The 24,078-nt window shown below is 66.3% G+C and overlaps 5 protein-coding genes across 5 annotated transcripts; 4 read left to right on the top strand and 1 right to left on the bottom strand.

Moving 5' to 3' along the window:
• Positions 1-1,291: 1,291 nt before the first annotated feature.
• Positions 1,292-2,233, top strand: MC1R (melanocortin 1 receptor; the record flags this gene model as incomplete). The annotated part of the gene is made up of 1 exon (XM_080352250.1): positions 1,292-2,233. The coding sequence occupies one exon, from the start codon at positions 1,292-1,294 to the stop codon at positions 2,231-2,233; it is 942 nt and encodes a 313-aa protein (XP_080208376.1).
• Positions 2,234-3,174: 941 nt separating this feature from the next.
• TUBB3 (tubulin beta 3 class III) lies at positions 3,175-6,371 on the top strand. Its single transcript, XM_080351801.1, has 4 exons — positions 3,175-3,277; positions 3,612-3,720; positions 4,482-4,592; positions 4,861-6,371. The coding sequence occupies exons 1-4, from the start codon at positions 3,221-3,223 to the stop codon at positions 5,934-5,936; spliced, it is 1,353 nt and encodes a 450-aa protein (XP_080207927.1). The 5' UTR covers positions 3,175-3,220; the 3' UTR covers positions 5,937-6,371.
• An 812-nt stretch (positions 6,372-7,183) lies between these two features.
• Positions 7,184-11,761, top strand: DEF8 (differentially expressed in FDCP 8 homolog). Its single transcript, XM_080352301.1, has 12 exons — positions 7,184-7,209; positions 7,922-8,038; positions 8,121-8,203; positions 8,290-8,439; positions 8,517-8,658; positions 8,740-8,904; positions 9,398-9,525; positions 9,899-10,012; positions 10,304-10,384; positions 10,504-10,644; positions 10,771-10,880; positions 11,009-11,761. Exons 2-12 carry the CDS (start codon positions 7,933-7,935, stop codon positions 11,109-11,111), a joined length of 1,323 nt encoding a protein of 440 aa, XP_080208427.1. The 5' UTR covers positions 7,184-7,209; positions 7,922-7,932; the 3' UTR covers positions 11,112-11,761.
• Positions 11,762-12,551: 790 nt separating this feature from the next.
• Positions 12,552-14,437, bottom strand: DBNDD1 (dysbindin domain containing 1; the record flags this gene model as incomplete). The annotated part of the gene is made up of 4 exons (XM_080352282.1): positions 12,552-12,712; positions 12,785-12,925; positions 13,289-13,435; positions 14,389-14,437. 4 exons carry the CDS (start codon positions 14,435-14,437, stop codon positions 12,552-12,554), a joined length of 498 nt encoding a protein of 165 aa, XP_080208408.1.
• Positions 14,438-16,054: 1,617 nt separating this feature from the next.
• DRC4 (dynein regulatory complex subunit 4) lies at positions 16,055-23,106 on the top strand. The gene is made up of 11 exons (XM_080352232.1): positions 16,055-16,066; positions 16,568-16,660; positions 17,824-18,021; positions 18,215-18,421; positions 18,736-18,790; positions 19,390-19,595; positions 19,822-19,989; positions 20,320-20,406; positions 21,357-21,566; positions 22,767-22,832; positions 22,915-23,106. The coding sequence occupies exons 1-11, from the start codon at positions 16,064-16,066 to the stop codon at positions 23,062-23,064; spliced, it is 1,443 nt and encodes a 480-aa protein (XP_080208358.1). The 5' UTR covers positions 16,055-16,063; the 3' UTR covers positions 23,065-23,106.
• The last annotated feature ends 972 nt before the right edge of the window (positions 23,107-24,078 follow it).

Here is a 24,078-nt window from a genome sequence, read left to right as displayed (position 1 = left end):
CGGGAGCAGCAGCCGGGAAGTGGGGGGAGCCAGTGGCTGTTGGTCCAGACTCCCCCCCCAGCCTGCGTTTCCCTGGGGGTGAGTGGTGTTCTGCCGTTCCCCGTGGGCACGGGGCTGTGTGTGCACCGGCTGGACGTGCAGCACACATGAGCCGCAGCTCCCTGAACCCCCACTCGCAGCTGAGCCGACTCCAGCCATGCCGAGCCGTGGGGTGCTCTGTGCCGCGGGGAAGGGCTGCCCCAGCAAGGAGCGGAAGCAGCCGGTGGGAGCAACCGCAGGATTGGCCTTTTCATGCGGCTGTGAATGGCTCTTTGGCAGCTGAGCAGCTCCAGGCATCAACACCAACTGAAGGCACATGACAGTCAGATGGGTCCTGTGTCCCCCCAGCCTGCCCGGGCTCCCTCCAGCACTGGACTGTGCTGGGGCACGGGCACAGCATTGTGTTTAATCCTGTCTTTGTCAACCCTCATCAGACCCATCGACCTCCTTGCGGTAGAACACTGTCCCTGGAGCTGGGCCAGGCAAGGCCGATGGTGTTATCAGGGTGACAGGGCTCTCGGCCCATGCATGGGGCTGGGAGGGGTAGTAGCTCCTGCAGTGGGGAGGGTCTCACTGGGGTCCCCAAGGTGCATGGAGCCCCCAGGGCACACAGGCCTGCGGGGCACATGGGATACACCAAGACACACAGTGCCCCAGGGTGCAAGGCTCCCCACAGGGCACATGGGGACCCCAGGATGCTCAGGCAGCCCAAGGCACATGAACCCCTGGGGCACACAGCCCCCAAGCAGCATGGCTCTGGGGTGTGTGCATCCACCCAGGGCTCATGGGACCCATGGGCACATGGTGGCCCCAAGCGCGGGGGCTCCCCATGGCAATGCCGGGGGTCCGGCAGCCCCAGCCTGCACAGCAGCCCCTCTCACTGCCAGGGTGTCACCATCATGTGGGTGCCCACCCTCCTCGGGAGGAGGAGCTGCAGGAGCTGCCTTTAAAGCGGGACAGAGAAAGGGCCCTTTCTTCCCCACCACCCTGGGCCAGCGGGCGCGGCTGCAGGGACACCAGGCAGGGCTGGCGAGGAGGACGGCGCGACACCGGGGATTCAGGCTGGCACACGGCGTCCCCAGCACATCCCCAGGCGGTGGGACCCCCGTCCCCATTTCCTCTGCATCCCCTTGGCCTTCACACTACGTGCTGTGGTTGCACTGGGCCCAAGGCTTGGGAGGCTGTGGGTGCTGCAGGGTGCACCGGGGGCACAGCCCCCAGCTGGGGGTGCCCTGGAGCTGAGGTGGGGGCCATGTCGACGCTGGCCCCCCTGCGCCTGCTGCGCGAGCCCTGGAACACCAGCAAGGGCAACCAGAGCAACGTCACCACCGTGGGCAGCAGCACCTGGTGCCAGGGGCTGGACATCCCCAACGAGTTCTTCCTCACGCTGGGGCTGGTGAGCCTGGTGGAGAACCTGCTGGTGGTGGCCGCCATCCTGAAGAACAGGAACCTGCACTCGCCCATGTACTACTTCATCTGCTGCCTAGCCATCTCCGACATGCTGGTGAGCGTCAGCAACCTGGTGGAGACGCTCTTCATGCTGCTGATGGAGCACGGCATGCTGGTGATCCGCGCCAGCGTCGTCCGCCACATGGACAATGTCATCGACATGCTCACCTGCAGCTCTGTTGTGTCCTCCCTCTCCTTCCTGGGGGTCATCGCCGTGGACCGTTACATCACCATCTTCTACGCCCTGCGCTACCACAGCATCATGACGCTGCAACGGGCTGTAGTGACTATGGCCAGTGTCTGGCTGGCCAGCACCATCTCCAGCACCGTCTTCATCATCTACTATCGCAACAATGCCATCCTCCTCTGCCTCATCAGCTTCTTCCTCTTCATGCTGGTCCTCATGCTGGTTCTCTACATCCACATGTTCGCCCTGGCCCGCCACCACCTCCGCAGCATGTCCAGCCAGCAGAAGCAGCCCGTCTACCGCAGCAGCAGCCTGAAGGGAGCTGTCACACTCACCATCCTCCTGGGTGTCTTCTTCATTTGCTGGGGACCCTTCTTCTTCCACCTCATCCTCATCGTCACCTGCCCCACCAACCCCTTCTGCACCTGCTTCTTCAGCTACTTCAATCTCTTCCTTATCCTCATCATCTGCAACTCAGTGGTTGACCCCCTCATCTACGCCTTCCGGAGCCAGGAGCTCCGGCGGACGCTGTGGGAGGTGGTGCTGTGCTCCTGGTAGGCAGTGGGACACCAATAATGGCATGGCAGCTCCTGCCACGGGATGGACAGATGGACGGATGGACAGATGGATGGATGGATGGATGGACGGATGGATGGACGGGATGCACTGTGGGGTGTCCCCCAATCCACGCTGATGGGCTCGCGGTACCCAATAAAGGCTCTTTGCAATGATGCTGTGGCTGGTACCGCCGTGCAGCCCCTGGGGGTCTCGGCCCTTCCCCGCCCCACCGTTTATTCGAAGCTCAATTGTTCCCGGTTGCCGCTGTCAGGCTGCAGCCGCCTGCACCGGTCCCGGGACCGGAGGTGACCGGCAGGGACTGGGAGGGACCGGCGGGATGCGGGAGCAGCCCCGGGCGCGGGGCGACGGGAGCCCGGTCCCCGCGGGGGCCGCGCAGTCACGGCCGCCCCCGGACAAAGGGTCCCTTCGCCGCCGCCGCCTTTGTTCTCGGGCCGCGCCCGCCGTCGCCTGCCCCGGCCCCGCGGGGGCTCCTGGTGCCCGGGACCCGCGGGACAGTCCCCGTGCCCTGTGCCTGCAGACCCCCGTGAGGGGACGGGAGTTGGGGTGTATCCCCCCCCCCGCCGCCTCGGGATGCTCCCGCCGTACCGGGAGGTCCCTGCCCTCACGCGCGGGTCCTGGGGTCCCCCCGCGAGCCGGGACGGGTCCCCTGCCCTCCCCACCATGGGTACAGGGGTCCCCTCCCACGCCCGCGCCCCCCGCGGGTGCCAGGGGTCCCCGAACCGGCGGGGCCGGGGCAGGGCGGGGCGGGGCGGGGCGGGCGGCGGCGCCGGTGCCGCAGGGGCTGTTGCAGCGCTGCGGCGGCGGACGCTGATTGGCTGCGGAGAGGCGGTGACGTCAGCGCCCGGCCCGGTGCGGCGCGAGGCGCCTATAAAGGAGGAGGCGGCGGCGGGGCCGCCCCCCGCGCTCCCGGTGCCGCTCCGCTCCGCTCCTGCTCCCGCGCCCGTCCCGCTCCGGCCCGGCAGCACCATGAGGGAGATCGTCCACATCCAGGCGGGGCAATGCGGCAACCAGATCGGCGCCAAGGTAACGGCGGCACCGCTCCGCCGCGGCGGAGCGGCGGACAAAGACATCCCCCCCCTCGCTCCTCTCCCCCGCGCCGCCGCACCCCCTCCCTCCCCGCCGCCGCACCCCCTCCCTCCCCGCCGCCGCACCCCCTCCCTCCCCGCCGCACCGGGCGCACAAAGGGCCCCGCCCCCCCGGCCCCCTCCTCGCGCCTTTGTCCGGCCGCCGCCCTTCAGCACCGCGGACAGCGCCCCGCCCCGCCCTGCCGCCAGGGGGCGCCCGCCCGGCCCTGCCCGGGGCGTCCCGGGGTGGGGGGGGGGTGTTTGTGTCCCGACACCGAGCCCTGTGCCCCCAGTTCTGGGAGGTGATCAGCGACGAGCACGGCATCGACCCCAGTGGCAACTACGTGGGTGACTCCGACCTGCAGCTGGAGCGCATCAGCGTCTACTACAATGAGGCCTCTTGTAAGCCACCCCCCCTCCCCCGGACCCCCCGGGCAGGGCAGCCCAGCACCCCCACCCTGGGCGTGGGGAGGCCCTGTGCCTTCCCCACCTGGTGCTGGCAGGTCCTGGGTCTGCTGGGCCAGAGGGAGGCAGATGCACATACACACACCCATCCCCTGAGGCTCTCGGGGAGGCAGACATGTGCACCCATCCTGTGGGACCCTGTGATTTTGGGAAGGCAGATATATGCATCGGCTCCATGGGGCCCTGGGGGTGGGGGCTGCAGGCATGCATTCACCCTGTGAGACCTTGTGATTTGGGGGGGGGGGCAGATACATGCACTCAGCTCTGTGAGCCCCTGCAGTGCTGTGGGGGACCCACTCTTGCACCCAGCCCCACAGAGACCCTCTTGTCTGGGGGGGGACATGACATGTGCACCCCACCCCATGGGACCTTGTACTTGGCAGGGGCAGGGGGGAGGGGCAGGGTGACACAACACATGCACACAGCCCCTTGGGGACACTGTGGTTTGGGGGGCATGCACCCAGCCCTGTGGGACTTTGTCCTCTGGGGTGGGGGGGACACAACACACACACACAGCTCCATGGCACCATATGATTTGGCAAATGTGACACACAACAAGTACACCCAGCCCCACAGGTACCCTATGTTTGGGGGGATGGACACACACACACACACCAGCCCCATGGGACCCTGTACAATGGGGGGGCCACCCAGGAGGGGGCACAGCAGATCCCCTCCCGGCATGGGGTCTCTTGCAGCTCACAAGTACGTGCCTCGCGCCATCCTGGTGGACCTGGAGCCGGGAACAATGGACAGTGTGCGCTCGGGAGCCTTCGGCCACCTCTTCCGCCCTGACAACTTCATCTTCGGTAGGTCCTGGGGCGGGAGACACCACCACCTGGGTCCCCATACCCCTCCCGGGCTGTCGCCATCCCCAGGGCACTTGGCAGGTGAGTCCCCACCTGCGCCACAGGGCCCAGCACCACCGGCACACCGCCAAACCTTTGTGGTTTCCGCTTCCCACCCCACCCTGGCTTCAGATCTCACTGATGCCGCCGCCGGCAGCACCCGTCCCCTCCCTGGTGTGGGCGTGGGGGTGCCGGTCGCCATCGGGTGCCTCTTGTCCCCCCACAACAGGGCAGAGCGGTGCTGGGAACAACTGGGCCAAGGGCCACTACACGGAGGGGGCCGAGCTGGTGGACTCAGTGCTGGACGTGGTGCGGAAGGAGTGTGAGAACTGCGACTGCCTGCAGGGCTTCCAGCTCACCCACTCGCTGGGCGGCGGCACCGGCTCCGGCATGGGCACCCTGCTCATCAGCAAGGTGCGGGAGGAGTATCCTGACCGCATCATGAACACTTTCAGCGTGGTGCCGTCCCCCAAGGTGTCAGACACGGTTGTGGAGCCCTACAACGCCACGCTGTCCATCCACCAGCTAGTGGAGAACACGGATGAGACCTACTGCATTGACAATGAAGCTCTCTACGACATCTGCTTCCGCACCCTCAAGCTGGCCACCCCCACCTATGGCGACCTCAACCACCTCGTGTCGGCCACCATGAGCGGTGTCACCACCTCCCTCCGCTTCCCCGGCCAGCTCAACGCTGATCTCCGTAAGCTGGCCGTCAACATGGTGCCCTTCCCACGTCTCCACTTCTTCATGCCGGGCTTTGCCCCGCTGACGGCCCGTGGCAGCCAGCAGTACCGCGCCCTCACCGTCCCTGAGCTCACCCAGCAGATGTTTGACGCCAAGAACATGATGGCTGCCTGTGACCCCCGCCACGGCCGCTACCTCACCGTGGCCACCGTCTTCCGTGGCCGCATGTCCATGAAGGAGGTGGATGAGCAGATGTTGGCCATCCAGAGCAAGAACAGCTCCTACTTCGTGGAGTGGATCCCCAACAACGTCAAGGTGGCCGTCTGTGACATCCCTCCCCGGGGGCTGAAGATGTCCTCCACCTTCATCGGCAACAGCACGGCCATCCAGGAGCTCTTCAAGCGGATCTCAGAGCAGTTCACGGCCATGTTCCGCCGCAAGGCCTTCCTCCACTGGTACACAGGCGAGGGGATGGACGAGATGGAGTTCACCGAGGCCGAGAGCAACATGAATGACCTGGTGTCCGAGTACCAGCAGTACCAGGACGCCACGGCCGAGGAGGAGGGCGAGATGTACGAGGATGACGAGGAGGAGTCGGAGGCACAGGGCGCCAAGTGATGCCCGCTGCCCCCCTGCTGCCCGCAGCCCCCCCGGCTTCGTGCTGCTGCCCCCTAGCCGGGCTGTCCCTGCGTGTCCCTTTGGTGTCTCCTGACCCTGTCCCGCCCTGAGCCGGCTCGTCCCCCCCACCCCTCCTCCTGCCTCCCCCTTTTTCTTTTTTTACTGGTTCGTGTCTATTATTTTTTTTGAATACTTAATAAATTTATTGCTGTCCAGGTACCACCTGTCTGCAGATCCTGGGGAGGGATGGGGGAGGGCGGGGGCAATGGACACTCTGCTGGGGGCAACTTGGGGGCTCAACCCCATTCATGGGGGGACTTGAGGACCCCACTTCCCCAGAGTAGCTGTGCTGCTCCTCTCCCAGTGTCTGTTCCCAGTGTGTCCCCTTGTCCCATGATGCTGTGCCTCACACTGTCCTGCCTCCCAGGGAGTGGGGCACAGGTGTCATTTCACTCAGCTGCAGTGCCTGGGAGGGCGTCTTTCCCTTTGTCTCTTCTGTCACCCTTCTCCATGCTGGGGTGGGGGGTGGTGGCTGCCTCATCCCTGTGCCAGGACAGTGATGGCCCTTTGTCCCTCCAGATAAGGTGGGGACCTGGACCCCAGGGTGCTTCCCCAGGACTGGGCATGTGCCTGGCTTTGGAGGATCCAGGGCACCCCCAGCCCAAACAACCTTGAGCCCCCTGACGCTGGTGACCTCCAGCTCCAGCCTGTGTGCTGGGCTGACCCTAGGTGGGGGTCAGGCTGTGGTGCTGCAGTCCCCTGGGGCCGCTGCTACCTCCTGGGGGTCCCTGTGGGGAGGGGCACTGTGCCGTGGAGACAAGAGAAGGGGATGGCGACTATGGGGCTGAGGGCTCTGGGACCAAGAAGCTTTGGGGCTGGGGGCTTTGGGGACCAGGAGCTACGGGGGCGGGGGACTATGGGGACCAGAAGCTGTGGGTGCTGGGGCTATGGGAATGGGGAGCTATGGGGCTGGGGGCTTTGGGGACCGAGAGCTGTGGGGCTGGGGGCTATGCAGATAAGGGGTCTGCGGTCTCTGGCGCAGGGGCGGTGAGCAGGGGCAGCCGCGGAGCCGTGAGGGTGGATCGAGCCCCTGTGCCCGTGGGTCCGGACGCCGCGTCCCCGTTGTCTCCCGGCGCGGCCCCGCCCGGGTGCGGTGCGGTGCAGTGCGGTCCGCCGGCCGGCGGGGGGGGCAGCGCGGCCAGGCGGAGGGGGCGGGGCCGCCGGGCTGGGCGGGGCGCGGCGCTGGAGAGCGGGGGCGGCGGGCGGTGCTGCGGTGAGCGGGGTGGGGGCGCTGCCCCCTGGCGGGCGGGGGTCGCGGGCTGTGCTGGGGCCGGGCGGTGTCCGCGGAGGGGGGGGCTGTGCCCTGCGGGGTGGGGCACTGTGCGGTGGGGCAGGGCGGGGAGAAAGCGGGGTACGAGGCAATAGGGGGTGCATGGGGCGGCTCCGCAACGGGGGATGCGGGAGGGCTGGGAAATGGGCAGCTGTGCCATGCGGGGTGCGGGGGGACTGTGCAATCAGGGGTGCGGGGAGCAGCGCGTGCAGGGAAGGGGTGCGGGGGGGCTGGGCTGTGTGGAGTGCACGAGGGGGCTGTGCAATGTGGGGGTGCCGGCGGGGCTGTGCAATAAGGAGGTGCACGGGGGGCTGTGCAGTGTGGGGGTGCCGGGGGGACGCTGCCCTCCAGGCCCATGCAAGGGGGTCGGGGCTGCGGGGACTCCACGACGGGGAGCGACCTGCACCGGGGGCTGCACCGGGGGCTGTGCCAGGGGGGCCGGACGGTGCCGGGATGGGGTGACCGGGGCTGAGCTGGGCGGTGGCAGCCGGGCAGGGCGGGGACCACGGGCGTGGGAGGCCGAGGGACGGGTTTGTCCATGGGGGACGGCGCCAGCGCCGGGGTGACGGTGACAGTGCCGGTGACAGTGCCGGTGACAGCGCTGGTGACAGCGCCGGTGCCAGTGGCGGTGGGTGGCTGAGGCGTCATCCCGCAGGGTGGGTGACGATGGCATACGACGAGCGGCTGGCCCGCTTCCGCCAGGCCCACCTCAACCCCTTCAACAAGGGCCCCGAGCAGCAGGAGCACCCCGACGGGGAGGCCCCCGCCCCAGGTGGGTGCTGACCCCCATGCCCTGCCCCATAGCCGGGAGGGTGGGTGGTCCCAGCCCCCCCGTGGCACTTGTCCCCCTGCAGCCCCACAGCCGGATCCGTCCCCAGGGGACCCCGAGGGCACACTGGACCTGGGTCTGGCCGAGGACCACTTCTCCCGACCCGAGGTGAGTGGGGCCGGGGGGGGGCGGGGCTGGGGGGCCAGGGGGAGGGCTGCTGACCCCTCCTCCTCCTGCTCCCCCTGCTGCCGCAGGGCCTGATCCTGGCACCAGATGTGCAGCAGCTGCGCCAGGCCATTGAGGAGTGCAAGCAGGCGATCCTGGCGCTGCCCGAGCACTCGGAGCGGCAGAAGGACGCGGTGGTGCGGCTCATCCACCTCCGCCTCAAGCTGCAGGAGCTGAAGGTGGGGCCGGGGTGGAGGTGCGGGGGGGTCTCCATGGCTTGGGGGCTGCCTCACTGACCAACCCCCCACCTCTGCAGGACCCTGGCGAGGATGAGCCCAACATCCGGGTCGTCCTGGAGCATCGCTTCTACAAGGAGAAGAGCAAGAGCGTGAAGCAAATGTGCGACAAGTGCAGTACCATCATATGGGGCCTCATCCAGACCTGGTACACCTGCACAGGTGGGTCTGGGACCCCCCATACCTCAGGCCCTCATCCCTCCCATCCCTGCGCTGACGGCCACCTGTGCCCCCCACTCCCAGGCTGCTACTATCGGTGTCACAGCAAGTGCCTGCCACTGGTGAGCAAGCCCTGCGTGCGTGCCAAGGTCAGCCACCAGGCTGAGTACCAGCTCAGCATCTGCCCTGAGAGCGGGCTGGACAGCCAGGACTACCGCTGTGCCGAGTGCCGCGCACCCATCTCTCTCCGTGAGGCTGCACTGCTGCGTGGGGCTGGGGTGTGCGTGAGGCTGGAGGGATCTAGGGGCTGCTGGGGACCTGCGGGGAGCTGAGGGCTGCATGGGGCTGGGGGCTGGATGGGGCTGTGTGGGGCTGGAGGGAGCTGTGGGGCTGGGAGGTGTGTGGGGCTGGGGGCAGCTGGGGCCTGGGGGATGTGTGGGGCTGGGGGATGTGTCCTTTGGGGGCTTCATGGGGTTGTGGAGCTGTGGAATAGGGGATATATGGGTCTGGGGAGAGCTGGAGGTTGGGCTCTGTGGGCTGCCTGGGGCTGGGAGCTGTGGAGAGCTGGGTGTCAGGGCTGTTTGGGGCTGGGGGGACACAGCACAGTGGAAGGTGACGCTGGGACCCCACTGTGTCCCTGGGTGCTGCCACAGGTCCCACCGGGGTCTGTGGCATGGGGCCAGCAGGGTGTGGGGTGCCGGCACGTGTGCCAACGCGTGTGCTGGGGCGTGTGCCGCCGCAGGGGGGGTGCCCAGCGAGGCCCGGCAGTGCGACTACACCGGCCTCTACTACTGCAGCAGCTGCCACTGGAATGACCTGGCTGTCGTGCCCGCCCGCGCCATCCACAACTGGGACTTCGAGCCCCGCAAGGTGCCCCTGGCATGGGGCGGGGGCTCAGGGGTGCCCAGGATCTGGGAGGTCACCTGGGGGGGCTGTCTCCCTGGTTGGAGGTCACCTAGGGGGCTTTGTCCCAGCATAAATGTCACTTGAGGGACCATATCACCAGGCAGGGGTCCCTGGGGGCTGTGTCCCTGGTTGGAGGTCACTTAGAGGTCCATGTCTCCGGGCATGAGTGTCCCTGGGTCTGCATCCCTGGGCAGAGGTCACTTGTGGGGGTGTCCCCAGAGTTGTGTCCCTGGCACTGGGGCTCCTGGGCAGCGGTGCTGAGGGTCCCCAGGGCCGTGGTGGTGGGGACATCCCAGTGCCCGCAGGGTGACAGTGGCCCCGGGCATGGGCCTGGCAGGTGTCGCGCTGCAGCATGCGGTACCTGGCGCTGATGGTGTCGCGGCCCGTGCTGAAGCTGCGAGAGATCAACCCGCTGCTCTTCAACTACGTGGAGGAGCTAGTGGAGATCCGGGTGAGCAGGGGAGTGTCTGTGTGGGGGGACCCTCACCTGGCAGGGCAGGGATGGGGGTCAGGATGGGGAATGCCCAAACTGCTCTAGGACTGAACTTGACCCAGACTGACCTTGTCCCTGTCACATGTCTCCATCCTGTCCTCATCCCATTCCTATCCTTGTCCCCATCCTCATCTCATTCCCACACCATCCTCATCTCGTTCCCATCTCTGTCCCCATCCTGCACTTGCCATTTTCCCTGTCTTGGTCCCATCTATGTCCACATTCTTGTCCCATCATGTCCCACCGCAGAAGCTGCGCCAGGACATCCTGCTCATGAAGCCCTACTTCATCACCTGCAAGGAGGCGATGGAGGCGCGGCTGCTGCTGCAGGTCGGCTGTGGGGCTGTGGGCAGCTGGGCCGGGGGGACCGCGGGACTGTGGGGCACCAGGCACAGCGGTGATGGGCATGGCGATGACAGGCACGGTGGTGACGGGCTGTCTGCCTGCAGCTGCAGGACCGGCAGCACTTTGTGGAGAACGACGAGATGTACTCGCTGCAGGACCTGATTGACATTGAAGCCGGGCGCCTGAGCTGCTCCCTGACGGAGATCCACACCCTCTTCGCCAAACACATCAAGCTGGACTGCGAGGTGAGCCAGTGCCGTGGGGCAGCCTCGGCCGCAATCCACGGTGTGGCTCCGGTGGGGCCAGCGCCATGTGGGGGTGCAGGAGTCCCTGCTAGGCACCGTTGGGACCCTCTGCCCGCTCCCCACCAGCGCTGCCAGGCAAAAGGCTTCGTCTGCGAGCTCTGTAAGGAGGGCGACGTGCTCTTCCCCTTCGACAGCCACACCTCTGTCTGCACTGACTGCTCTGCCGTCTTCCACAGGTACTGCATGCCGCACCAGGGATGCACTGCGGGCAGCTGGGCCCGCCGGTGTGGCATGGTGAGGGTGGGGAAAGGGGTGGCACTGGGCCAGTGCCATGGAGTGACCTATTGCTATCCCCTCCCCGCAGGGACTGCTACTACGACAACTCCACCACCTGCCCCAAGTGCGCCCGGCTCAGCCTGCGCAAGCAGTCCCTCTTCCAGGACTCCGGCACCGAGGCAGAGCCCTGAGCGGGGCCCGGCCCCACAGGCCCCCAACCTGCCACGGGGCCCTGGAATGGATGGGCAGCCGCTGGCTCTGTGAGGAACTGGGACCCTCTGCCTGCAGGGACAGCAGCCTGAGGAGTACCCTGGGCATGGACATTGTGGGGGGGTCACTGCCAGACCCCAGCTACTCCCCAGGGCCGGGTGAGCCCCACGGGAGGTGTTGGGAGCTGGTTAACAACCCGCAGCAGCTCCCGCCACCCCTGTGCTGAGCCTGGCGCAGGCAGGGGCGCAGGCAGGGGCTCCGCCACCTGCAGCCATGCGCTGTGAGTGATCGTGCCGGTCGAGCTGGAGCAACAGGTGCTGCTGGAGAGGGCGAGCACATCGGGACTTGGCAGAGGAGCCCCGTGTGCGGGCTCTTGCCACCTCTCTGGGTGCTGAAGGCCTGGGCAGGGCATGGTGGGGGACGGGGAGCAGGAGACGGGTGGCCTTGCCACCCACACACACATACTACTGGGATAACGCTGCTGATTTGGGGGGAAGGCTCCCGATTCCACTCCCCACACCCATTCCCGGGGCTGCGAGGGGGGCTGGAGCTGGGCAGGGCGCTGTGCGGGGCCGCTCCCCCCGCAACCCGCGGGCCCGCCCGGGTTTCCTGTAGCATTAACGAGGCCTCTTTGCGCAACCCGGCACTGTGTCCCTGCTTTGGCGTGGCGGTGCGGGGTCTGGGCCGGGCGCTCCCGTTGGGGCTGCAGCTGCAGCGGGGGGTTCGCCCTACGGGAGGAACACCGGGGCTGCCCCGACCCCCCACCCTGGGCTTTCCCCGTGGGCCTGTCCCGCCCTGGTGCCGTGTCGCATGACGTCGTCGGGGTGACGTCAGGAGTGGCGACCATCCCCGGTCTCCAGCGCATCGGGAGGGGCAGCGGTCAGCGTTGTCCCGGTACCGGCCGGCCTCCCTGCGTCCTGTCCGGGGCATCCCCGGTGTCCGCCCGCCCCGCCTCCCGGGCCCGACGGGAGCCCCGTGTCCCGCCCGGGAGGCCCCTCCTCTGACCCCCACCCCCTTTCCCTCCCCGCGGCGACGGAGACGGGCAGAGCTGCGGCGGTGGTGGGTCGGTCGGTTTTACCGGAACTCAGCGCTGCTACATGAGTGCGGGGCGGGCACCGGTACCGGCCACGCTCCGCCGGGCCCGGGCCGCCGCTCCCGGGAGCCACGGCCGTGCCAGCCCCGGGCCACCGGCTCTGGCCGGCTCCATGCCGCCCTCCGCGGGGCTGAGGTCCGCCTGGTCCCGGGTCCGGTCCCTGGTACCTCTGCGCCCCCGTCCCGCCGCATCGGTCCTGCGCCCCGGACCCCTGGGCAGGGCGGCGGGTTCGGGCTCCAGCGCTGCCGGGGAGCGGCCGGCATCGGCGTGTCACCGTGTCCGTGTGTCCCCCGGCGTGTCCCCGCCGGGCCCGGGGCCGGGGCAGCCCTTAGGGCTCTCGGGGCCGCTCGGCGGGCAGGAAGGCGTCCGGGGGTCCCGGCGGCAGCTCCGGGTCACTGAGGTGCTTCTTGTCCCGTCCCTGCTCCCGTGCTCGGGTCCAGGAGGGCGAGCGCAGGTACCCGGCCCGTGGCACCGCCGGCGGCTGCAGCCCTGCGGGGACACACGGCTCAGGCATGGATGGACAGACGGACGGACAGGCCGAGGACGGTCCTGCTCGCTCACCGCTGGGTGACTCTCCGGCCGCATTCTCCTCGTCGGAGTCGGCGAAGACCTCAGCCAGCTCCTGGTCCGACATGTCGGTCAGCTCGGTCAGGTCCAGTAGGTCGAAGTGAACCTCCAGCGACGAGACACTGCTCAGGGGCTCTGCGGGCAGTGGCTGCGCTGGGGACCCACCGCGAGGCCCCGGGGACAGGCTGGGGACAGCGGGGGTGGGCACCCAGAGTGGGAGCTCGGGGAGCCGACAGGGGGCTTGGCAGGGACAATAACCAGCTGGAAGGCAGGCAGGAGACCCTGGGACAGGCAGGGAACTTGGGCAAAGGCAGGCGATGCCAGGGACAGGTAAGGACCCCAGGGACAGGCAGGAGATGCTATGGGCAGGCAGGAGATCCTGAGGACATGCAGGGGATGCCAAGGGACAGGTAGGGACCCAGGGTTTGGCAGGGGATCCTGGAGACAGGCTGGAGATGCCAGGGGACAGGCAGGCTGCCCATGCAGGGTGGCACTCACGTCTGCGCTCGGTGACCTGCAGCAGGCCGGCGCTGGGGATGGGGATGCCGCCCTGCTCCTCTGCAGGGGCTCCAGGGGGCTCTGGGGCTGGCCCATGGGTGGGGGTCCCTGCTGAGCGTTCTGGGACCAGTGCCTCCTTGCCGAGCTCTGTGACACCGGCATCTTCTGCGTCAGTGATAACAGCTCCTTCCCAGGGCCCTGCCACCCTCCTCGAGGTGTTTCAGCTGAGGGGGACGAGGGCAGCAGGACCCCCGGGAGGATGGGCAGAGCTGCCCAGGTCCTGGTAGCCCCCGTGCTGGCAGCTGGCAGCCCCCCACCCCCCGCCCCTCACAGCCCCTTTGTGTCGGCGAGACAAAAGCGCGGCCTGTGCCGGAGCCCAGACAAGGGATGGTTTGTCTCCCGGCAAGAGCCGTCGGGACCGAGGCAGCCACAGTGGTGGCACAGCCCGTGACTGTGGCACAGCCGTGCCTGGACACCTCTCCGGGGTTGAGGGCAGCAAGGGTGGGCAGGAGACCCTGTGTGCCAGGAGCAGCACCAGGCACCACCACTCGTGGGGCCCCAGCCCACCCAAGGTCGGTGCCGGAGCAGGATGGACCCAGCTGTGCCCCGGCACCACATGCCACCGGGTCCTGCCATCAGCACTGCCGGGTGAGATGGCATGGGGATGGGCTCACCCCACGCTGGGCATCTCCTCCTTCCCTCCAGGATGGTGACAGTGGGGCAGGGGACAGAAATCCCCTGAACCCAAAGGAGGCAGGACAGGGAAGGGAACATTATGGGGGTGTTTGGTTCCTGGTACATGGAGCCACAGGACACTAGTGCCCCTGCTTCAGCACCAGCTCTGCTGTGTCCTGACCCTGCAAGGCAGGACCAGGCACCCCACCCTACTGGCACCTTCCTTCTGGCTGGGAAACGGGGTCCCCACCCTGCTCCAATGCTGGGAAGAGCTCCCTGGGGGGCTGCCATCAGGGCTCCTGCCACCCCACTACTGCACTGCCCAGCCCTGGGGGGTGACACGGTGGTGTCACTACCTGGAGCACGTCCTCCCCTGCCACCAGCAACCTCCCAGCCCCACTCCCCCTCCCCAAACTCCCACCCACCAGGGCGCTGGTCCCTGCCGCAGAAATCCCCTCTGGCCTCCGCCTGCATGGTCACGCCACGCCAGCCACGCCACTGGCCACGCTGCCCCGCTCTGGCCTGGGCTCACCGGCTGCCTGGCGGGGAGCGGGGCTGCCATCAGGGCTCCCTCCTCGCACACCACTCTGCTGACTCACGTCAATCCGCAGAGCCCGGCAGCCGCTGGCTCCAGCCACCCCACCGGTGTTAGCCCCACTCGCAGCCAGTGCCCAGCCTCGTGGCACTGTCCTCCATGGACTCTGGAGGGCCCAGTGCCACAGGAGGGTACAGCCGAGGCTGCTGCTGTGACAGGGGCTGTGGCACAGCCATGTGCGGGGCACATACAGGAGGGATGGGCGTGCACAGGAGCCCCAGCACCACCCGTGTCACCATGCAGGACCCCACTGCAACCCCCCCAACACTGGCGCCCCCCCAGCTCCACCGGCACGGCCACCACCCTGTCCCCAAGCGTCCCAGCCCTCCATGCTCCTCCAACAGCATCGGCACCCTACCTGCCTGCCCAGCACCGCCCCTGCACCTCACCCTGCCCCGGGCACCTCGTACCCTGGCCTGGCACCCCACTGCACACCCACACCCCCCGAGTACCCCACTGCACCCCCATGTCTCGTGGGCACCCCCCGTGCACACCCACAGTCCCATCCCAGATTCTCCCTGCACACACCCCCCTGCGCAGATACCCCCCCTGCCTGCGCTCACCCTCCGTCCCAGCCTCCACCCCCTGCATCCTACAGCCCCGCACCCCTGCAGCCGGGCAGCCCCAGCACGGCCCCTGTGTGCCTGGGTGCACACACGCTCCCCCTTGCACATCCGCACCCCCCTTGCACCGCCCTGCACAAACAGCCCCCCGCACCCCAGGCACCCCCCGCATCCCCGCACACACCCCCCGCACACCCCGCCCTACATCCCCCTGCGCACCCCCGCCCCCCGCGGGGCCCGGCCCGGCTCCGCCCGTTGCGAGTCCCGCCTGGCCGAGCCGCCCGGCCCGGGGCCGCGGTGACCGGCGCACCGGCCGTGCCCCCGCCCCGCCCTCACCTCCGGTGCCGGCCGCTCCCGGAGCCTCCATGAGCCGGGCCGGGCCGGTGCCGGTGCTGGGCGGGGCGGGCCCGGTGCCAGCCCGCAGCCCGCACGCTCCTGCCCGCCGCGGCGGGGGCGGTGCTGGGGGCGGTGCGGGGGCGGGGGGGACCGGGACCGGCTCCGCCTGCCCCGGGGGGACCGGGGCGTGCGGAGAAGCGCCCGGGACCGCGGGTCCGTGGGGCGGGAGGCACGGCGGGGACCCGGGAGGCCGCGGGGTGCGGAGGGGACCCGGGAGACAGATCCGGGATGCAGAGGGGACCCGGGCGGGGGGGGACACACGGGAACCGGCGCGCAGAGGGGACCCCGGGTGTGCGGCGGCGACTCGGGCCGCGGAGGGGCGCTGCGGGTCCCCAGGTGGGGATGCCGGGGCCCGGGGTGCAGCGCTGAGCCGGAGGGTGCGGGGGGGGAACCGAGCACAGAGGAGCCCCCCAGCGCCGGGATCGGGCCCCGCCGCCGTTGCCAGGGCGGGGCCCTGCGTTGCTAGGGGGCGTGTCCTGCTGCGCGCGCCTCTCGCGAGAGCCGCGCGCCCGTTGCCTGGAGACGGCGGCGTCGTGGCCAGCCGCCATGGTGAGAGCGGGGCCTGGGCGGGGGAAGCGCAACTGGGACCGGGACCGGGGCTGGGGAGAGAGTCCGGGCAGACTGGGGGTCCCCGGCCTGTTGCTGAAGGGGCCCTGGAGCCGGGGGTGCGAGCGGAGGGGGCAGTGTGGCCCCGCCCGGCCGGTTCCTGGAGAGGGAGGCCCGCGGGGTCCCAGCCTGTCCCTCTCTCGGGGAGCCCCTTGTCGCCGTGCCCAGCGCTGCGGGACCCCCGTGAGGCAGGACTTGCGCTACGCGCTGGAGGCTTCGCCGCGGAGCTGAGCCGGCAGCGGCTGGACATGAGCTATGGGTGTGCGAGGACCTCAGAGGGCTCCCGGCTGCTCCGTGGGGACCCCGGCTCCCTGTCCCCCTGCTCGAGTCCCTGCCGGGAGAGCAGGTCGGTGGTCTGGGCTGTGCGGGAGCTCTGCGTGCCACAGCTTCCTCCTGGCACCGCAGCCACACGCACAGCTCGTGTATTTTGTTTTCTTTCCTTAGGCGCCCAAAAAGAAAGCGGGAAAAAAAGGGAAAGGGAGCAAAGCTTCAGCAGTGCCTGATGTCTTGTCCCCAGAGGAGATGACCAAGGAGCAGGTGAGAGACCCCCTGTCTGCCAGCCCATCCCTGGGAGAATGTTGCTGATTGCAAGGGTGGTGCTGAGGGACCCTTGCTCAGTGCCTGGCTCTGGGGACAACAGGTGGCCAAAGGTGACAGAGACAAGCGACCGGGGTTCATTTCACTGCCTGACGCCTGTCTGGGCTGTGTGTGGGGTTCTCACTGTTCCTGGAAGGAGCAACCCCCTCATCCCACCCTCACTTCCATTGATCCAGGGTGCTCTGCTTGCCAGCCCTGTGTCCTCGCTGTCTTCTCCCTGACGCCAGCACCTGGCTCAGCTGGGTGATGGCTCAGCCTAGAGCTCTGTAACTGCAGCTGCTGTGCTCTCGGTCACGTTGCTGCAGGGGGAGGAGACTCCCATAGGCACAGGGAGAGCAGGCAGAGGTGGAAGGTGCAGCCGCTGCCCCTCGGTTGCCCCAAGTCCTGCTTGTTTTGCCGGGTGTACTACAAACAGAGGAGGAGATGGTTCTTGCCTGGGGACCTCAGTTCTGGGATAAGATCTTGTGCATCACAGTGCCAGCAGTGTGCCCAGGTGGCCAAAAAGGCCAATGGCATCCTGGCTTCTACCAGCACTGGTGTGGCCAGCAGGCCAAGGGCGGTGACTGTCCCTGTGCTGGGCACTGGGGAGGAAAAACCTCGAATCCTGGGGTCAGTTTTGGGCCCCTCACAAGAAAGCCCTTGAGGTGCTGGAGCGAGTTGAGAGAAGGGAACGGAGCTGGAGAAGAGGCTGGAGCACAAGTGTGATGGGAGCGGCTGAGGGACCTGAGGGGTTCAGCTGGAGAACAGGGGCTGAGGGGAGACCTTCTGATCTCTGAACTGCCTGAAAGGAGCTTGGAGCCAGGGGGGTCGGGCTCTGTTCTCAAGGAACAAGTGACAGGACCAGTGGAAACAGCCTCAAGTTGCGCCAGGGGAGGTTGAGGTTGGATCTGGGGAGCAATTTCTTCCCCAAAGGGCTGTCAGGCATCGGAACAGGCTGCCCAGGGCAGTGCTGGAGTCACCATCCCTGGAGGGGTTGAACAGATGGAGATGAGGTTATCAGGGACACAGTTTGATGGTGGTCTTGGCATTTTGGAGTTAATTGTTGGACTTGGTGATGTTAAAGGTCTCTCCCTCCTCCCTGGCTCTTCCCCTTGGCTTTGCAGCTGGAGGCACATGTTGTGCGTCTCCGGGAGGAGCTGGACCGAGAACGGGAAGAGCGTAACTATTTCCAACTGGAGCGTGACAGGACTCATGCCTGTTGGGAGATCACCCGCCGGCAGCTGGAGGAGAAGAAAGCAGAGCTGCGGAACAAGGACCGGGAGATGGAGGAGGCGGAGGAGCGACATCAAGTGGAGATCAAGGTGGGAGAGGAGAAGGCTTAAGGTGTTGTGAGTGCCCCAAGCTCCAGGTGACCCTCGAGCAGCTCTGAGGAGGAAAGGGAAGGGAAGAGGAGAAAGAGCTGGGCAAGATGCAAACTAGGAGTGTCTCAGCCAATATCCCAGCTCCGCACGTCTTGTGCTGGAGCCCCTCACCTAATCTGTGGCTTGTTTTTAGGTTTACAAGCAGAAGGTGAAGCACTTGCTGTATGAACACCAGGAAAACCTCAGTGACCTGAAGGTGGAGGGCACCCTGTCCATGAAGCGGGCCCAGCAGGATCACTGGGCCCAGGAGATGGAGCTGCGCAAGGACATGCGCTCCTTGAAAGTGGAGCTGAAGGAGCAGGAGCTGGCCAATGAGGTGGTGGTGAAAAACATGCGCCTGGTATGTCCCTGGCTGGGCTGGAGCTGTGGACAAGGTGCCTCTGTTGCAGAGGGAGGTGGTGGGGCTGCAGGCTGTGCCCTCCCAGCCCCGGTGTGCAGCAGGAGTGGGGACAAGGGCTTCCTGGGGCAGGTCCTGTGAACCCCTCCCGCAGCAGGGAGCTGCGAGAGCAGCTGGAGGGCCTATGAACTGCCGTTTGCATGGATGATGTGGGGCTGGTGCCACGATGGCACCCACGGAGCAGGAAGGACTCCCCTGGAATGCGGCTGGCACAGGATTCGGTTGTCTGCATCTAACGCATAGCTTCTCTCTGACAGAAACAAGAGGAGGAGATCACCCAGCTGTGCAGTGACTTCGAGAGACAAGTGAAAGGTCAGGACATGTGCATAACTCCTGCACGAGCTCCTTTTGTCAGTGCGCTGGGGAAGGCTCCGCCAAGCTCTGCTGTGCTGCCAGACTCCCTAGCAGAGCCTCGAGCAGAAAGGAGGCCAGTTTTTCCCCAGTTCTGGCTGTTTTTTCCCCAGTTTTGGCTGGTTTTCCCCCAGTTCTTGCTCCCACGTGCTCTGGGGCTGCCAGACCTCCAGCACTGTGTGAATGGACGAAAGCTGGGTGCACGGGGTGTGGGCAGGGTGCTGTCGCTGCTGCAGGCTGTCCTGCTGAGCGTGGCGGAGCCCTTGCAGAGCCCTCGCTCCCATCTCCTCCTTGGGGGACATCTCAGGTTCTCCTGGGCTGACTGGGAATGTTTAGCATCTCCGTGCCCTCTTTCCAAGGATGCTATTTCTGGGCTCTGCTCTCCAGGGTCACAGTGTAGCTGCTCTGCACGCTGGTGGCAGCTGCAGTGATGCTGCTAATGAGCGTCTTGTCCTTGAGTAACGCAGCGGTGGCACACACCGGGTGGCGCTGGCTCAGGAAGCTGCAGGGGGTTGCGCGGGGTCTCCCCGAGGTCGTCACAGCACTTGTGCCCTCCCCAGAGATCGAGGCCAAGTACAACAAGAAGATGCAAGTTCTGCGGGATGAGCTTGACTTGCGGAGGAAGACGGAAATCCATGAGGTGGAGGAGAGGAAGAACAGCCAGATCAGTGAGCTAATGAGGAACCACGAGAAGGCCTTCAGTGACATCAAAAACTACTACAACGACATCACCCTCAAAAACCTGGCACTTATCACCTTGCTGAAGGTATTGCCTGTCCCCCTGCCTGGCCTGCAGTGTCACCCTGCCACCAAGGGACTGATCCTGTGAGGATTTCACCCAGATCTGGCCATTTCCCGGGTGGCTGTTGCTGCTGCTGAGCACAGGGAGGTGGATCTTGCTGGGCCAGCGGTGGAAGGGTGTCTGGGTGGCGTGGGATGCTCTGAGGAGCTGGGCAGCCCCCAGGAGTTGACACTCGTGTTCCCAAGTGCAGGAGCAGATGGAGGAGATGAAGAAAAGGGAGACTAAACTGGAAAAGGAGAAGGCAGATGCGCTGCTCCAGAACAAGCAGCTGAAGGAGTCCCTGCAGCAGACCCAGGAGCACGTGTTCGAGCTGCAGAAGAAGCTGGCCCACTACGACATGGACAAGGAGGCCCTGAAGGTGAGTGGCCAGCCCTGGCCTTTCCCAAGTCGCCCTGGATTTTTCCTGGAGGGAGTCGCTTGGCAATGACCTCTGTCGCTCAGCGAAGTCCTCCAGTCCTTTCCAGCTCAGCCAGGTGTTTGTGAGGTCTCGGTGGGACTCCCAGGACTCTGGCAGTGGGGAACCAGAGCAGCCCCCACTGCAGAGGGGGAGGGAGCTGCTGTGGGTGCTGCCTGGCCTGGTGTTTCTCACCCGTATCTCCTTGCTGGTCACTCTCCTCCCTTGCCAAAACATGTTCCCTGCCCCTCCCAGAGAAACCCCTGCTCTTTAACTGTCCCCTCCCTCTTGCAGCATGCAAAAGGCCATCTTAAAGTCAGCCAGAAGGAGCTGAAGGATCTTCAGTGGGAACACGAAGTGCTGGAGCAGAGGTTCAGTAAGGTGAGAGCTGCGGGTGGCTCTGTGTGCGCCCCAGACCCTGTTCCCCCCACAGAGCAGGGGACGCAGCAGAGGCTGTGCTTAGCCAAGGGTTTTCCACAGCTCTAATCCCGAGTTGTGTGATAACTGCTGCTTCCCACAAAGCTTCTCCCAGCGTTGGCCTCTCCCACGGTCAGCAGACAGGCCTGGCCTTGTACTTTGCTAAGCAATCGTGCACGCTCCAGCGGTCCCCTCCCAGCCTGCCAAGACCTGGCCACAGCAGCGGCTCAGGGACAGAGAGATTGTCACGGGACACCACCCCAGTGTGGAGCTCCCTCCCTCCTTCTGCCAGCGTTTGGGGGCCGCTCCCCCCGCATGCCGTGCGGGGATGAGCCCTGTCGAGTGAGTTCTCCCCGACTCAGCCTCTCCCCCCACCAGCTAACCCAGATAAATCTACTGAGGCAAGAAGAGAGCTCATTTGCAATTCGTAGAAATCCCCAGAAATATGAACATTGATCTGAGGCCTTGTTAACAATCCATCATTAAGGCAGCAACATATTCAGTGCATTCAGAAATAGGCTATGGAGAAGAAAATGTGTCCTAATTAGGACACTTATTAACTAGCTGTGAGCCGGGAACTCCTGCCAGCTGCCAGGAGGAGAGCAGAGACCCTGTGTGCCGTGGGGCCCTCTCCGAGGTCTCAATTAGTGCTGCAGCGAGCTCGTCAGCCTGTTCTGCTGTCAGGGGTGTCCTGGGGAGCAGGAAGCAGAAGTGCCGGTGCTGAGGAGGTGTCAGCTATGGCAGGAGGGAGGGAAGTTCTGCTCTGGCTTCTGCCTTTCCCGCGGGCTGCGGGAGCTGCCGGGAGCAGCCGGGCTGTGGCCGGAGCTGCCGGACCCGTTTGCCATCAGCCTCAGGTGGCCGTGGGCCCCGGGTGTCCCATGGGCAGTGTGGGGACATTCTGTCTTTGGGAGCAGGTGCAGGCAGAGCGAGATGAGCTCTACCAGAAGTTCACCAAAGCCATTAACGAGGTGCAGCAGAAAACAGGCTTCAAGAACCTGCTCCTGGAGCGCAAGTTGAAAGGACTCCTCAGTGTCCTGGAGAAGAAAGAGGTGGAGCTCAGTGAGGCCTTCGCAGCCTCCAACCTCGACCCGGGCGCCCTCTCCTTGGTCTCAAACAAGCTGGAGGTACCGTGCGCTGCTGTGGGCCCTGCGAAGGCTGGTTTTGGGAGACAGAGGTTGCTCTGGGGGAACACAGACCTCGGAGCCTGTGAGTCCCCATCTCACATGGCTGTAGCTGCCACGTCACTCATTCTAGGCACTCCCAGGGCCACGTGCGGTGCCGCAGGGCATGCTGGCTCTCCCTCGAGAGCAGAGCGCGTGGGTGGCAGGTTGGCACAGATCCGTCCCTCAGGTGGGACGTGCTTCGAGAAGGATGGCCCCAGGCTGAGCAGCACTCACCAACTCTGTGCTGCGAGCAGCCAGTTGCATGCGGGGACCCTTGGTGACCTGAGGTGCGCTGTGCACGTGGAGTCACAGCCGTGGAGCCTCGCCAAACCTCGCCTGGCCTCCCCAGCTTCAGAGACAGCACGGGCGGCTTCCCCAAGGCTCTGCAGTGTCTGCTGTGCTAAAAATATGTATGCAGAAAGCCCTGGTGTGGTGTCTCACAGACCCACATTCCTGGAGCCTGCTGCAGCCGTAACCAGAGAAGCAGCACTTGCTCCGGGTTAGGTTGACACACGGGAGACATTGGTTCCATGCTCAGTGAGGCCACCACCCCAGTGCCCTCCTGCTCCTCCTGCACATGCCTGTCTCAGTGGCAGTGGAGCCTGCAGACACCCCCTTGCCAGGGTGTCTTGGGGACGTGCACGGCAGTGGCTGTAGGATGGGTCAGCGGATGTGTCACCCACTAGCAGGTGCCACTGCAGCAGGAAGGAAAACACATTCCTGGGAAGGCGTCGCGGCGTCAAGCTCTCCCGCAGCTGCTGGGATCCCAAAATTCCTCTGCCCAGCTGCCTCCAGCATCTTTCTGGGACTCTCTCCCTTTAATTTCCCCAGTGCCGCCGTGGCAGGCTGGTGCTGGTGGAGCAGGTGCTGCCGTCACCCGCCTTTGCAGTGGGGCTGGCGGTGCTGGCTGGCCCTTGTGGTGTTGGTCCAGGAGGTCCCTGGCCCTGGCCGGTGCCTGGGGGTGGCTGTCCCCAGCACTGCTGGCTGAAGGGGACAGGTGGGGGGTGGCTGCTGTCCAGGCCGTGCTGCCAGCTGCTCCGCTGGAGCCAGGCCACGGTGCAGCTCCTCCGTGCAGGTGGGAGCGGCGCGGCAGAGCACGGCACAACCACCGTGCCGCCGGGGCTGGGCAGCGGCTGCCTGACACGCCATGTCCCTTTGCAGGATGTGCTCAGTTCCAAGAACGCCACCATCAAGGACCTGCAGCTCCAGCTGGCCCGGGTCTGCAAGGTGAGGGACGGGGCTGCAGGGGTTCTTGGGTGGTGACTGCGGCTCGGAGGGTGCAAACAGGACCTTCTGCCTTGTCTTGCAGGCACACAATGACATGCTGCAGACGTTCCAGGCAAAGCTGACGGACTTCGGGATCCCCATGGACAACCTGGGCTTCAAGCCACTGGCCAGCCCGGTGCTGGGGCAGGCGCTGGGACAGGGCCCCGCTGGGCTGGTGGCAGTACCCACCTGAGCAGAGACCCGCAGGAAACGGGGCTGTGCCCCCTGCCTGCTCCATGCCATTAAACAGCCCCCCCCAAGCTTTCTGGAGTATGTGAAGGACCCTCTCTCTCCTCCCTGAGGGCTTTCTTCTGGGGCAGCCCCCCACTCCTGCTGCAGGGGATGTTGGCCGCAGGCAGCTGCCAGCTGGGTCAGCTGTGACCAGGCAGTGTCCAGCACGGCACAGGACTACGGCACAGCCAGAGAGCTCCCGGCATCCCACCCGCTGGCCCCAGCTGGAACGGGAGCCCCCTGAGCCCCCCTGCCTGTGCTGCCCCCAGGGTTCCCCTCCTTTCCCCCTCCAGAAGCCGTGTGTGCGTTGACCCCAGGAAGGTGATTTTTTTGAGACAAACGGTGCTGTTTGAAGCCTTTAATGGTGTCGGTGCCGTAGTTCCCCCTGGTGCCCTGTATCCCTTGTGGGAGGACACGCCTGTCCCCTAACTGCCCCGGTACGTGGTGTAGGAGTAGGGGCTGATGAGCAGCGGGACGTGCAGCTTCTGTGCCGGGTCCGTGATGGTGAAGACAACCTGGGGAAAAGCAAGGGGCAGCAGCTGGGGTTCAGTGAGCTGCAGCCGGGCTGGGGGTGCTCAGAGCAGCACCGGCAGGACCAGAGGAGGGAGCAGGCAGCTCCCCCAAGCCTGTCCATAGCACCTGGACTCCTGCTCTGGTCCTGCTGTGGCTTTTGCCACAGCCAGCTCCCGTTTCACCCGTCCCCTGCTCCCCGCACTCCGTACCTCCACAAAGGGGTAGAAGCTGGTGTGCCCCAGGCCCTGCCAGTATGCCGCCGTCTCAAAGCGCAGCTTGTAGGTGCCAGCCCTGGCCTCTCCCGCAGCCAGGAGGGGCTGGCAGCGCCCATCCTCGTTGGTCCACCTGCAAGCAGGAGCGAGTTCTGCCGTGGTGGCTGCCCCAGCCCCGCAGTGCTGGCTGTCCCCAGGGCGCAGGCTGGGCAGCCTCTCCTGGCTGCCCCTGGCTCTGGGGGTACAGGCAG

Source organism: Nesoenas mayeri (assembly GCF_963082525.1).
Source record: "Nesoenas mayeri genome assembly, chromosome: 12".
NCBI classification, from domain to species: domain Eukaryota; kingdom Metazoa; phylum Chordata; class Aves; order Columbiformes; family Columbidae; genus Nesoenas; species Nesoenas mayeri.
Note: the sequence above shows the minus strand (reverse complement) of the source record. Positions and strands in the feature narration are given on the sequence as shown.